Raw genomic sequence first — 15,545 nt, 5'->3', positions numbered from 1 at the left:
CAAGTGCATGTATCCATAGTGGATGAAGAAATGTGTAACTGGATTAAGAACGTGGGAGTTGGGCTCAGAGGAGGTCTGGTATGTGGCCTCCAGCCAGCCTGGGGCTCAACCATTAACCTGGCATGTCCTGGTGTTACCTCCCTCTGCATTTCACACTGGCTTCATGCTGCACATTAACCGCACAATCTGGGATCATTTTGGAGAATATCTTTAGAAAGTCACAAGCTTTTGAATTTCATTATCTTTAAAAACGGTATTGTTACTGTAGGGCGGTTATTTCACATGCCTGCAAAAATGCATTGACTGCAATAATTTGAATCATGGCTTAGACTTGCTTCATCTCTCTGCACTGGTCATCAAGCTGCAGTCTAGCTAGACTCTTCAATGACCAACCTGCCAGTGCACAGACACAGATACAAGCCTGGGGAAGTGGGTCCCAGCTGTTAGAATCAAGACAACAGCAATCCAGATGGGTGTAAACAGACTTGTAGATGCTTAGTCACTGAAGAGGCATCAGTCATCCAACTGTAATGCGCCAGCAATAGTCTGAATACCATTGACATACATGTATCTTATAGAAACAACGTGTGGATTTTCTACTCATACCCAAGTGGTGTGTTGTGTCAGAAATGATGCACACAGGTCAATAGTGCATTATCTGTAGCCTCTGTGGGACAATAAAGTTGTAAAAAAAAACTTAATGGTCTAAAAACAAAGCACAATTCATGTCAGTGAGACCAACTGCCAGATTTGATCTTTGTCCAAAACAAAATATTGTCTGGATAAGGAAGCTTAAGAAATGATTTGAAAAAAGGCTAAAAGATTTGCTGAGTCAATCCCTTCTGTCATGAACAGATTTGTCCAGCAAATGAAATAATGCTGCGTGAATCAGTTGATGTTGACATGGTTTTGGGGACGCAACTATAGTTGGAGGATACAACAATGAACAGTATAATAACTGTTTCCTGTATCGACAACAATTCCTGTACATATTTCTCAACATCAGAAAAGTGATGCAGCTACACCCAATGACCTACCCTGTACAACTTGAGACATCGTTTTACTGAAGGGATAAAACCATTGTATGTACAATCACACCAACAGACAAAGCAACAACGTTGTCCCATTACTCACCTGTTGTCCTGTGTTGTCCCTGTCCCTGCAGCAGTTCCTGGATCAGCGTTCCTGGCACCCTGGAAGCAGAGATCACATTGAAGGCTGTTCTCTTTTGGAGGAAATCTCACAGCTACTCAGACAGAGCAGAGGTGGTGACCACTCCCAAATAAGCCAGAGGGAGAGAGAACTCCCCTGGGTCCTACACTCCATTGAATACAATGACAAGGTTGGTAACATTATCTTTCTGTGGCATCTTTGATTGAGGAGTGGCAGTATACAACCACATACAGCTGATTAGATGAGGTGCAAATTAAGGTTGTGAAGAGAATCAGCATCAACTTTTGAAGAGTGAAATGAAATCCTTCAATTCAGCATTAAAAGCATACAAATCATACAGTGTTGCAAACAGTTAAGTTCTTCATTGAATTGAACTTATGTTTCTACGGAAAGCGTGAGGGAAAAACATAACAGATGCTTATTGGATTTGCAGTCTGATTTAGGTTTGTGGGGGGTTTAGATTTGTAGGCGTGTGATTTGAGGCAGACACATCCAAGTGCAAGGCAGGCAGGTCCTGGGGGTAGCAGGGTCACAGGGCAGTGTCGGGGTTGGCATGCAGGGCTGTCTGTCTTTCAAACAGTCCTCACAGGGGGGGGAGATGGGGAGATAACAGGGAGGTATGGTATTGACATTATCCATGCAAGCAACCAGACCTCCTCTCAGTGTATTTCTAGAGGAGTGTGAGAGTGAGGAGAGGGTTACAGGCAGGGTAGCAGGGAGGAGGGTTGCTTCAGCAGAGTCACAAGGGGGGCCTCAGTACCTCACCCCGGCCTCGCCGCGTCTGCTTCTTCTGGGAAAGCCTCCTCTCCAGGCCCTGGATGTCCGAGTCCAGCTCAGCCTCAAAACAGCTCAGCTCAGAGAGCAGAGACTCCTGGTCAACGCAGCATGGTGGTTGGAAGGAATGAATGAATCAAATTTCCAACTAAATACAGTAACTCATGGTGGCCACATACTTTCATGCTCCTGGCATGATTCAATCTGTCCATGCTAACTTTTCCTTTTTCTTTGCTAGCTCATTAAAACAATCACTGCCTTTGGCCATCATGGTGGAGGTTATGACAACTATCATATCACTGTGAGCACTCACCTCGAAGGCGGATGGCTTAGACGGCTTCTCTATGGGGGACCAGGGTTTCTCTGTGGGTCTGTGCTGTGGCGGCTGCTGGGCCAGCTGTATGGGAGGGTGCTGGGCCAGCTGTATGGGAGGCTGCTGGGCCAGCTGTATGGGAGGCTGCTGGGCCAGCTGTATGGGAGGCTGCTGGGCCAGCTGTATGGGAGGCTGCTGGGGCTTCTGGGCTGGCTGACCCTGAAGCTGGGAAACACAAACATATAGACTATAGACTCTGAGCACACAGTCATACAGGGAGACCTGAGAGTTGGTCATATAGATAGATAACAGTTGGTCATAGTAGATGTATTGAACAGTAAACGACTGTATTGGTTATTTATAGCTTTCCCATTTGATCCAACTGATATCTAACTCTTCTAAAAGTTCTTAAACCCTGCAGTTTGATTTACAGTAAAGCATGATCATAGTTTGTGATACATACAAAACCTGTATTTTTTATGTGAGCCCAGCCAAACACAGAAGTGCGTTCCTGTAGACTACTTTATAGTCAGTCAATCTGATTCACTTCATTAACTCTACATCCACATAAACAATTTAACATTCAGATGAAACAGAACTCATTCCCTCATTAAAGGCTCAATGCAGACATTTTTATATCAATATCAAAAAATTTGGGGTAACAATTAAAGGTCCATGTCACCAGGCAGGCCAAAACTCCAACCGAAACAGGCTGAAAACTTTTCAAACAGCTCTTACACTAAAAAGACATTATCATTATTTTCACAATTTCACAGTATTATTCCAACCTTAAAGTGTGGAAATATATATAAAACACAGGAAAATCACATTCTTGACTGCACTGGGTCTTTAAATACCTTACTATAATAGTTTTCCAATAAAATTGACAAAAAGCTATTTCTCAAGCAATAATTTTGCTAGGACTGTCTGGGAGTGGGGACGGAAAACTAAAAACTACCTGTTATTGGCAGGTTTGGAACTGTCTTTGTTATTGGTATATTTACCAATTTACCACATTGTGATGTCACCAGGCAAGCCGAAACTCCAGCCCAAACCTGGAGATTGTGTAGATTGTATTTTCAACCAGCAACTATCAGGAAATAACAGAGATCACATTTTTTCACACTTTTACAGTGTAAGTGTCATCAGCCAATGCAAAACACAGGGAAACTGGATTTTGACTGCACTGGGCCTTTAAGAAGACATATGGCCCAGTAACTTACACTATAAAGAATTGCTACACTACTTTAAAAGGGTATAAACTTAAGAAACCTTCAACTCCCAGCCCCTTTTTCATGTTCCTTGAAATACCTTGGCAGAGTGAGATCCTGTGAAAGCCAAAGTATTCTCTTAGTCCATAGTCATCACTACAATCACAGGCAATGATTGTGATTGATATTACAATCACAGGCAATGATATTACTGAACTCAGGAGTTCAGCACTTGATTTACATTTAACATTTAAGTCATTTAGCAGACGCTCTTATCCAGAGCGACTTACAAATTGGAAAGTTCATACATATTCATCCTGGTCCCCCCGTGGGAATTGAACCCACAACCCTGGCGTTGCAAGCGCCATGCTCTACCAACTGAGCCACACGGGATTTGGTCTGTCCTCTGTAATTGTGTGATTCTCTGTACACAGGCTGGCCTGAACTGAGGAGAGGAGTTGCTGGAAGTAGAAGCTGTACCTAACCACAGATCTAGAATCATATTACACTACCTCCAATCCTTAACCATTAGTGGTATTAAACACATCTGACCCTGTATCAGTTGGTGAGGGACAACTTCTACCTAATCTAGAGCAAGCCTGGAGATGACCTTTAGAGTAAATGAAATACGCTTCCATACTGTGAAACATTACGCACCACAAGATGTTAACAGGCATAATCAGTATCACAAGACGCCTGGGCCCCGTATTTATTTTCTTCCCGCTGTGAGACGCCAGGCTCAATTTGCACCAGATCCGGGGCTTGGCGACAAGAGCCATTCAAAACGTCAGCCCAGAGACAAACACACTCCTCTCTAAATCACTCAGGGTATTTTAACAGACAGACATACAGTATTCAAAGGGCCTCATGCATGCATGCACACACACAAACACACACACTCAAACACACAGACAGACAGACAGACAGACAGACAGACAGACAGACAGACAGACAGACAGACAGACAGACAGACAGACAGACAGACAGACAGACAGACAGACAGACAGACAGACAGACAGACAGACAGACAGACAGACAGACAGACAGACAGACAGACAGACAGACACACACACACTCATGGGTAGTTCCGAGTCACTTACTCATTTTAGTAAGGGCAGAAAAGTTAGATACATTTCCAAGGGAACACATGCATCACAGACAGCAATACATACACTGTTGACCATCCAGTAGTTTATGGCAGTTCATGGTTAACAAACACTGTCTTCATGTTCTTTTGTTTGTTCTACAAATTATGATCTCGAAATTAAGAAGAAAGCCGGAACACAGCTGGTGTGGGTTTGCCATTGTAGCAATGATCGCATTAACAACTTCCTGATTACCTGGCGTGAGATGCTTTCAGCTGAGAAGCATTCCAGGGTACTGACACAAACTAATCCTAATAAGAAAGGGATAAGGTGTTTGCCACCACGAGCAGCTATTGTAGGCAGCCCACTCCACCCTAACAAATACAGTACAAAGAAAAACTCTCGAAAATAGTTCTGAAGCTAAGCCACAAATCTTTTGAAAACCTCAATGAAAAACATGTTGCTTTAAAATCAGGAATTATATGCCACAGTGCAACCTTTAAATACAAACAAATATGTTCAATCCAAGTGCCATCTATATTAAAATGTGTGGTATTGCTCCATGTTAAGCACCCTGGTAAAGGAGGGCAAGGCCTTACCTGGCTGTGGACCTCTGAGGTGGTGCTCTGTCCAGGCTCAAAGTCAAATATGCTCCTGGGTTGTGGTGGCTCCCCCCATCGGTCTGAAAGCTTATCTTCAACCCCCAGCTCACTCCTGAAACACAATCCCCAACAACATGCACGCACACACACACACACACACACACACACACACACACACACACACACACACACACACACACACACACACACACACACACACACACACACACACACACACACACACACACACACACACACACACACACACACACACACACACACACACACACACACACACACACACACACACACACACACACACAACTTAATCATGGTTTCATTGCCAATGCCTGTAGGAACAGATCCAAACGTGTCTACCTGGCACTTGTTTTTGTCTCTCCCCACACTCCTTGTCTTGGGTCTGGGTTTGGAATTCACACTTATACCATTCACCCAATTACCAGGTTGACTCAAGTAGCACGAACTAGGTGTTTCACAATGACTGACCACATACTTCTGATATGCTGTGAACTTGGTCATGGTTATACAGTAACAGAAACAAATACATTCTAACATTCTCAACATGAGTTCTTCCACCTCACTGAGCTCTACTGTTGGTTTAAATGAGGAGGTCTTATTCGTCAATCTCTCCCAGTCTCACCAGTCAGGGAGGGCTCCGTAATTGTCCATATGGGTCTGAGTCTGCTGCCCACCGGCTGAGTCAGCAGCAAGGGCCCGGCTCCCTGAGGATCAGTCAAAATGTGTGTTAGCAAAGACTGGCCATCTGACAGAGTAGATAAGTTACACCCCAGAACATGGCTATGTTATTTCCACTTTACTCACTTTCAGCAGACCATCGCTCAGAGTCCTCGTCAGTTTCTAACAAATGGGCAAAGATAGCAAAGAGAGTTAGAGGGATTTAGAGAACATTAATCATAACTAGTACACTCACCCCAACTAAGGGGCCTAGCCCGAACCATGAAAAACAGCCCCAGACCATTATTCCTCCTCCACCAAACTTTACAGTTGGCACTATGCATTCGGGCCGTTCTCCTGACATCCGCCAAACCCAGATTTGTCCGTCGGACTGCCAGATGGTGAAGCGTGATTCCCGTGTGGCTCAGTTGGTAGAGCATGGCGCTTGCAACGCCAGGGTTGAGGGTTCAATTCCCACGGGGGGACCAGGGTTCAATTCCCACAGGGGGACCAGGATGAATATGTATGAACTTTCCAATGTGTAAGTCGCTCTGGATAAGAGCGTCTGCTAAATGACTTAAATGTAATGTAAATGTGATTCATCACTCCAGAGAACACGTTTCCACTGCTCCAGAGTCCAATGTTGACTTTACACAGCTCCAGCCGATGCTTGGCATTGCGCATGGTGATCTTAGGCTTGTGTGCGGCTGCTCGGCCATGGAAACCCATTTCATGAAGCTCCCGACGAACAGTTCATGTGCTGACATTTGAGGTAGCATGGAACTCGGTAGTGAGTGTCGCAACTGAGGACAAACAATTTTTATGCGCTACCCGCTTCAGCACTCAGCGGTCCCACGGCTGAGCTGTTGTTGCTCCTAGATGTTTCCACTTCACAATAACAGCATGTACAGTTGACCGGGGTAGCTCTAGCAGGGCAGACATTTGACGAACTGACTTGTTGGAAAGGAGGCATCCTATGACAGTGCCGCAATGAAAGTCACTGAGCTCTTCCGTAAGGCCGTTCTACTGCCAATGTTTGTCTATGGCGATTGCATGGCTGTGTGCTGGAATTGCCTAATCCACAAATGTTAAGGCATGTCCATGTCCATGTACTTTTGTATATATAGTGTATATTCTTTTCGGTAGGGCCCTGATTCCGAATTCCGACTCAAATTAAGCTCACGTAAATGGAACGTTATTTCCTTTTTATGCACTTTTCTCTCTATATGTGTATTCTGACGTTGAACTTAAGCATGAGAATAGTGTGCTATTCATCTACTATTAGTTTGGGGTGGAGATCAAATAAATGAAGGAGTGGCAGTCGTGTGTCTACAGATACGCCGTATTCTGACCTTGACTTAATTCCCTCATAATTCCACCACCGTTACACGTGAGGAAACCATGAATAAGGTCGAGCAATCTGCCGGATCCAGGTAGAAAAAGCATCTACTTTTTTTCTGATAGAAATAACAGCATTCTCCATGCACTGTAATTTACAACTTGATAAGAGCTATTGACAAGAGCTATGTAAATGAGTAATCCGATTGGATAAGGGAATTGTAAATATAAATGACACTTGTGTTAGGTCTATTTTACCTTATAATTGCTGGAGACGTGAAACAGTCATATGGCAGCAAACTGAAGCATATGAACATATCAACTTTCCCACAGTAAAGTTTGTGAAATGCTGTTCCATTATTCAGAACTGAAATTGTACGGCCTTTTAACTTGCAAGGATGGGCACTTTCAAATGTCTTAGTTATAGACTACCCCGACTTTCTCTGTTTCCTGTTTCTATCATGTTAAATATTAGCCACTATCGGTACCGACCGTCAGTAGGCCTAATAACAACATATATTCAACTGCCAATTTATCATTCCATTTAATTACATTGTTTTAGTTAACTTCATTTGCTTCCTCTGTAAATGCCATCACGGTCATGTGGTTGTTGCTGAGGATAATTAGTAACAGTTAATAATATAAAAATATATATATATGCTAATTGAATTGTTATGGAGTGGAGTGCAGATCAAGCTGTAACAGTTTGAACCTGACGCATGGTGCAGTACTTGGCTGTGTGATCACACAGTTCCATGGCTAGTGCAGGAAATAGATGAGGGTATAGCCTACTATTGTACACTATTCTACCTATTATAATGCTATGTACACTAATCTGCCCAGCTGCCCACTGCACTGAGGCTAGGGAACACGGTCACCACCGATAAATCCATGATAATCGAAAATTTCAACAAGCATTTCTCAACGGCTGGCCATGCCTTCCTCCTGGCCACTCCAACCCCGGCCAACAGCCCCCCCCCCCCCACCCCCCACCCCCCCACCCGCGGCTACTCGCTCAAGCCTCCATGGCTTCTCCTTAACCCAAATCCAGATAGCAGATGTTCTGAAAGAGCTTCAAAATCTGGACCCGTACAAATCAGCTGGGCTAGACAATCTGGACCCTCTCTTTCTAAAACTATCCGCCGCCATTGTTGCAACCCCTATTATCAGCCTGTTCAACCTCTCTTTCGTATCGTCCGAGATCCCTAAAGATTGGAAAGCTGCCGCGGTCATCCCCCTCTTCAAAGGGGGTGAAACCCTAGACCCAAACTGTTACAGACTTATATCCATCCTGCCCTGCCTATCTAAAGTCTTCGAAAGCCAAGTTAATTAACAGATCACTGACCATTTCGAATCCCACCGTACCTTCTCCGCTGTGCAATCCGGTTTCCGAGCCGGTCACGGGTGCACCTCAGCCACGCTCAAGGTACTGAACGATATCATAACCGCCATCGATAAAAGACAGTACTGTGCAGCCGTCTTCATCAACCTGGCCAAGGCTTTCGACTCTGTCAATCACCGTATTCTTATCGGCAGACTCAATAGCCTTGGTTTTTCTAATGACTGCCTCGCCTGGTTCACCAACTACTTTGCAGACAGAGTTCAGTGTGTCAAATCAGAGGGCATGTTGTCCGGACCTCTGGCAGTCTCTATGGGGGTACCACAGGGTTAATTTCTCGGGCCGACTCTTTTCTCTGTATATATCAATGATGTCGCTCTTGCTGCGGGCGATTCCCCGATCCACCTCTACGCAGATGACACCATTCTGTATACTTCTGGCCCTTCCTTGGACACTGTGCTAACTAACCTCCAAACGAGCTTCAATGCCATACAACACTCCTTCCGTGGCCTCCAACAGCTCTTAAACGCTAGTAAAACTAAATGCATGCTTTTCAACTGTTCGCTGCCCGCACCCGTCCGCCCGACTAGCATCACCACCCTGGACGGTTCCGACCTAGAATATGTGGACAACTATAAATACCTAGGTGTCTGGTTAGACTGTAAACTCTACTTCCAGACTCATATTAAACATCTCCAATCCAAAATCAAATCTAGAATCGGCTTTCTATTTCGCAACAAAGCCTCCTTCACTGATGCCGCCAAACTTACCCTAGTAAAACTGACTATCCTACCGATCCTCGACTTCGGCGATGTCATCTACAAAATAGCTTCCAATACTCTAGTCAGCAAACTGGATGCAGTCTATCACAGTGCCATCCGTTTTGTTACCAAATCACCTTATACCATCCACCACTGCAACCTGTATGCTCTAGTCGGCTGGCCCTCACTACATATTCGTCGCCAGACCCACTGGCTCCAGGTCATCTATAAGTCTATGCTAGGTAAAGCTCCGCCTTATCTCTGTTCACTGGTCACGATAACAACACCCACCCATAGCACACGTTCCAGCAGGTATGTCTCACTGATCATCCCCAAAGCCAACACCTCATTTGGCCGCCTTTCCTTCCAGTTCTCTGCTGCCAGTGACTGGAACGAATTGCAAAAATCGCTGAAGTTGGAGACTTTTATTTCCCTCACCAACTTTAAACATCAGCTATCTGAGAAGCTAACCGATCGCTGCAGCTGTACTTAGTCCATCTGTAAATAGCCCACCCAATCTACCTACCTCATCCCCATACTGTTTTTATTTACTTTTCTGCTCTTTTGCACATCAGTATCTCTACTTGCACATCATCATCTGCTCATTTATCACTCCAGTGTTAATCTGCTAAATTGTAATTATTCGCTCCTATGGCCTATTTATTGCCTACCTCCTCATGCCTTTTGCACACACTGTATATAGACTTAATTTTTTTCTACTGTGTCATTGACTTGTTTATTGTGTTATTGGCTTGTTTATTGTTTATTCCATGTGTAACTCTGTGTTGTTGTCTGTGTCACACTGCTTTGCTTTATCTTGGCCAGGTCGCAGTTGTAAATGAGAACTTGTTCTCAACTAGCCTACCTGGTTAAATAAAGGTGAAATAAAAAATAAAAAATAAAAAAATCTTCCAACATTACCATGGGTCAAAGAATGGAATATGGCAATTTTCAGAAGGAATCAAACCACTGTATCTTTGATTCATCAATATATTTTGTGTGTAAAGGCTCTCCAAATCATTTTTTACATTTCTTACGTACTTTCCTAACCCCAAAGTTTGCCTATATAATCTACAAGATCAGATACTTTTTTTATCTAACAGTTGGTATTGAAATGGAGACGAATATGCATATATTTGGATTTCTTTCATTGACCCCCATTTTCTGAACCCGTTCTCTCGATGTATTCTAGTCTGTTGACAAATTTCTAATTAAAGGTATACTGTATTTAAAGGGATGGCTTAAGATAAATTCACTGAAAACCCAATTGAATGAAAACTCAATGAGAAAATCTGTTGACCAGCTAGTGGGAGGGTTATCACCGGTTCAATTACATTTATTCAGCGGAGCAAGGTAACCACACCTGCAAAGCCCGTTACACACCTTCATAAGGTAAGTCTGAATAACAACTACTGAGAAGGGCTGAAAGGCGTGCCTACGAAAGGCGTAATTTCCTAAGTCAGAATCGGGCCCTAGTGACATTCCAATGCAATTATGATATGTGACTAATGCAAATATTTTCTGTACTCTGTCAAAGGAATCCATCACCTGCACATTAATCAGGTTGGTGCCTATGGCACAATGAACCAGCACACTAGACACTGCTCTCAGGAGGGATCAGTGGCTGTGAAACCTGTAGTGGGTTAAAAGCCAACTGCCTGGAGAGTGGTGACACCTGAGAATCAGTTTTAAACTCCACCCAGGCCATTTCTGTCCTGTCACTCTGAGGACCTGAGTGCTGCCTGTCAATACCACCAAGCAGACACATAACCAGAAATAGACTACTGATATACAACTGGATATAAGAACTGGTATGAAGGAATACATTTAGGATGGGGCTAGATATGTGGAGATACTGTAGATAAATTGGAATGATTGGGTATAGATATCAAAACATCTTGAGAGTTCTCCTGTCCCTGGAATAATCTGCCTTCTGGATCAGCTCTCTGGAGGCTGATATTGATAGAAAGGAATTCTCTGTCTGGGCTGGTGTGAGTGTGTGTGAGAGAAGGTGAGAGGGAGGAGAAGTCATACCTTCTGGCTTCTTGTGGATCTGCCTGAACATGCTCCTGTACCAGTCTTTGGGCTTGTTCACGCTCTGGTGTGAGAAAAGAAGGAAACATGACAAAAACATCTTGTTAGACATATGAGAAAAAGCTCTCAGAAGTTTCAGAGTACATGAATGAGGACATTTTGGCTCCACGTAAATGACAACTACAGATGTTGGATTTTAATTTGACCACAGAATTTTGCTGTACTGCAGGAAATGCAGATGAGCTTCATGTTTTACATAAATTCACTGAGAACACCCAATAACACATTTTTTAAATGTATTTTTGTATTTATTCTTAATTTAACTAGTCAAGTCAGTTAAGAACACATTCTTATTTACAATGACGGCCTACCCTGGCAAAACTCGGACAACGCTGGGCCAATTGTGCGCCGCCCTATAGGACTCCCAATCACGGCCGAATGTGATACAGCCTGGATTATATTAACAGTATTGCACTTTTCATGTAGCTTCATTTTGGACAGCTAATAGCCTAACCATCGATCAAGCAACATTATAGACTAAACGTTTAAATCCTGTTTCTGCAGGATTATTTTGCTGCGACAACACTGGTCAAATTAAGATCCTACACCTGTTTGAGTGTACCAAGGAGTTTTTATTATCTGCGTGACCAGATTAAGAAAAAGTCTGGGCCCTAGGGCGATATATGGTTATAATATAATATATAACAGTAATATATGCCACTTAGCGGATGCTTTTATGTATGGTTATGCATGCTGCTATCTGTCTGTGTTCATCTTACTGATCTTGAGGCGATGGGCATCCCTGTTTCATCCACTGGGCCGATCCCAGAGAACTTGATGAGGCGCTCCTCCCTTGTAGCAACACTGCGTGGCAGAGTGGAAGAGCCCCTGGTCTGGACTCCATTAGAAAGACCCCCTGTTACAGAAAGACAGGACAGATCTGTTATCAAAAGCAATTCTAACTGTCCTAATTTTTCTATTACATTTCAGCTGAGTAGCAGTATGAACAGTCAAGCCTTCTTCACCACCATTGCCACTGGGTGGCCACAGAGTGCCACTGTGAAATGGAGTTTGTTTTAATTTATTTATGTGTGGTTAATACCCTGCATCATATAATACATTTTAGGGTGATAATAACATGATTGTGAAGGCTTCATTAAAGCTGATGATAAAAAATATATTATATATACATTAACCCTTGACATTTGAAACACAGAGTTCTGAGAATCTTTTAGCAGAAGATTGCAGACTGCGACCGCAGCACATATCAGTCATGTCTCCATTGAGGGTATTCCAGAGTGTTTTGTCTTCTCTCCCACCAAAGATCCCATGATCCCATAATGCACATTCATGACTTAAACATAAAACATATTTAAATCAAACTCAAACTGTAATGCTCTATATGATAATTTCAAGAAAACTATAATCCTACCATTTGATTGAGCAGGGCCATAGTATGATCCAAAACGAAGAGGGTCGGTAAGAGGGTCACTCCCATTGACCTCTGAGACCTAAGATGGAAAATCAATTAGTCTGTTATAAATATTAACAGTCGGAGAGCATGTGACTGTATATATGAATAGTGTGTAAATAGTATTTTTGTTGTCTCTTTGTGTCTTTCCTATATATAACTCTTTATTTATAAAACAAAATGTAATATCTTATGTTGTTCTTGTCTATTACTGTTCTGTACTTCGTCGTGTACATGTACGTTCTAAACTAAACTGTGGAAATAGTCTGTAGTGCAGGACACATTATCATATATTGGATTAACCAACACAAATTCAGGTCCTCTATCAATATCCAGTATATTCCAATCCAGTGGCATAACACTGAACCTGTGATACTAGACAACTCCACAGAAAGGAGCCGTTGTCTCTCAATATAACGTGTGATCTACAGTGTACAAAGTGTACAAAGCATTAGGAACACCTGCTCTTTCCATGACATAGACTGACCAGGTGAATCCAGGTGAAAGCTATAATCCTTATTGATGTCACTTGTTAAATCCAATTCAATCAGTGTAGAAGAAGGGGAGGAAGACACGTTAAATGATTTTTAGGCCTTGAGACATTGATTGAGACATGGATTGTGTATGTGTGCCATTCAGAGGGTGAATGGGCAAGATAAAATATTTAAATGCTGTTGGGCTTTCACACTCAACAGTTTCATTTAAAACCTGTAGTGTATTTGAGGTTGAAAAAGGCCTCTGAAGTTTGCAATTTACACTTAGAAATGTCAGACTTGATTTTCCCTTAAGAAAAATGTATCAACCCCTACATAAATGTACATTAATTATAATTCATATAATAATTCACATTTCCTATTGCTGCAGGATTATTTTCCTGCTGTAGCAAATTGGCTCAAATTAAGATTCTACATCTGTACAATAACCATGTGTATCTCCTTAACAGTTTTGTTTGCCTTAATGAGCTCCACGGGTGGCAGTCTTGTGGAACGGAAGGGGCTGAGAAGGGGGGTGGGGAGCCCCGGGGAGATGACCACCACCTCCTGGGTCAGGTCTAGAGGGGACAGGTGATGCTGCTGGCTGGAGGGAGGGCCATCGTCAGAGAAGACGATACGAGAGCCGTTCAGATGGTCCAGGATGTCCACACGTTGCTACAGGAAAGAGGCAGTTGAACACTACATCTAAACACAGCCATGTCATGTTGTTAATGCTCTCTCTCTCAGTTTCTCTCTCTCTCTCTCTCTCTCTCTCTCTCTCTCTCTCTCTCTCTCTCTCTCTCTCTCTCTCTCTCTCTCTCTCTCTCTCTCTCTCTCTCTCTCTCTCTCTCTCTCTCTCTCTCTCTCTCTCTCTCTCTCTCTCTCTCTCTCTCTCTCTCTCTCTCTCTCTCTCTCTCTCTCGCTCTCTCTCGCTCTCTCTCTCTGAGGGAGGTCAGGTGAGCTTGTTAACGACATTGTTGTTATGTGGACATTAATTGGCCCTAACAGTGGGGCTCCTGGTGAAAAGGCCTCTCATTTATTTAAAGCAGAGCAGCAGAAGGATGTGCTGTTCCACCCACTTCATCATCTCCCTTGCAGAGGCTGTAGAAAGGGCCCATTCAGGACCAGGATCAGGGGGCTGAAACAGGAGAGGCCTATTATAAGCCCATTAACCATCCATTCAGCTGGGCCTTGTGTTCTCCAACTAGGGGGAGTGGCCCAGGCCGAGGGGGTCGAAAAGGGGTCGCTGATGTTGACCGCAGTGAAAGTGCACCAGCGTTAGTGATTCTCCCAAAGCCCTCCCCTGCTCTCTACGTTTCCGTGTCAACTGGTCAGCCTCCCTCCTTACTGCCCAACACTGCCCCTCTTATCCTACTCCTGCGTGTTTGAGTCCACAAGGGGCGTTTCAGCTCTCTCTGTGTGAACTCTGGGGGTCATGGGAAGCTCTTGTGCCTCTCACACAGATGAAACTGTATCTAGCTATTCCGAGAGATACCATTATGGAGCTAGGACTGGGGCATTTTCATGGAAATTGTAGCCTATAAATACAGTAAAAAGCTGTTATTTTCATTCTAACTTATAAGTGTTGTTGTTTTGCCTTGTTGTATAACATCTTTAAAAGGCACCTCTCTGTATGCTGTTCATGCCAACTCTGCCAAGACAGACTTCAAAGATTATTGTCTCTGACACAGCAAAATCGATTTGTTTTTAATATCTCTATCAAATCTTCAATACTTTGGGTCTGCCTGAATATGTTATTTCATAGAATTCAGTTCTACTAAGAATCTAGCTCTCTTCATGTGGAGTTAGAGAAAGATGTCAGTTTTACTCTCAAATCCTAAATGAAATTTGTGAGCCAAAATGCCTGTACCTGAGACTGCATTTCATTTGTTATGATCCTGGCTGGTCTCTGACGCCAAAGTCTTCGTGTTATGATCCTGGCTGGTCTCCGACGCCAAAGTCTTTGTGTTATGAGCCTGGCTGGTCTCTGACGCCAAAGTCTTCGTGCAGCTGCCAAAATATTCACCTGTGATAAACAAAACACACATACCGGTTAGATGGTGAGCAAATAATTGATATCAAGTCACTCTCATGCAGAGAACACCACGGTAGCATATTCTCTTACACAACACCCTACAAGGAGACAAACAGATTTATGGTCAATTACCTCTTATTCCAGAGACAATTGCATTATGCCTTTTAGTTGGGTCACGTCCAAGTTTTGAAGGCAAATAACCCACACTGGTTGAATCAATGTTGTTGTGAACCAATCTGG

The 15,545-nt window shown here is 43.4% G+C and overlaps 1 protein-coding gene across 4 annotated transcripts in view; it reads right to left on the bottom strand.

Annotated features, from left to right (window-relative positions):
- The window catches only part of LOC139545404 (vinexin-like), a 39,450-nt gene that overhangs the window by 6,595 nt on the left and 17,310 nt on the right, over positions 1–15,545 (bottom strand). For 3 of the 4 annotated variants that reach the window (XM_071353132.1, XM_071353131.1, XM_071353133.1), the window contains exons 2-12: positions 15,141–15,296; positions 13,751–13,945; positions 12,759–12,837; positions 12,106–12,242; positions 11,327–11,390; positions 6,002–6,037; positions 5,820–5,901; positions 5,156–5,270; positions 2,261–2,485; positions 1,934–2,044; positions 1,135–1,193 (exon numbers count right to left, since the gene is read on the bottom strand). In XM_071353132.1, the coding sequence (XP_071209233.1) occupies positions 1,135–1,193; positions 1,934–2,044; positions 2,261–2,485; positions 5,156–5,270; positions 5,820–5,901; positions 6,002–6,037; positions 11,327–11,390; positions 12,106–12,242; positions 12,759–12,837; positions 13,751–13,945; positions 15,141–15,152 (1,115 nt within the window). In that variant the 5' untranslated portion in view covers positions 15,153–15,296. The remainder of the gene's footprint in view (positions 1–1,134; positions 1,194–1,933; positions 2,045–2,260; positions 2,486–5,155; positions 5,271–5,819; positions 5,902–6,001; positions 6,038–11,326; positions 11,391–12,105; positions 12,243–12,758; positions 12,838–13,750; positions 13,946–15,140; positions 15,297–15,545) is intronic. The other variant, XM_071353134.1, reaches the window with a different exon arrangement.

Source organism: Salvelinus alpinus, chromosome 19 (genome assembly GCF_045679555.1).
Source record: "Salvelinus alpinus chromosome 19, SLU_Salpinus.1, whole genome shotgun sequence".
Classification (NCBI taxonomy): domain Eukaryota; kingdom Metazoa; phylum Chordata; class Actinopteri; order Salmoniformes; family Salmonidae; genus Salvelinus; species Salvelinus alpinus.
Note: the sequence above shows the minus strand (reverse complement) of the source record. Positions and strands in the feature narration are given on the sequence as shown.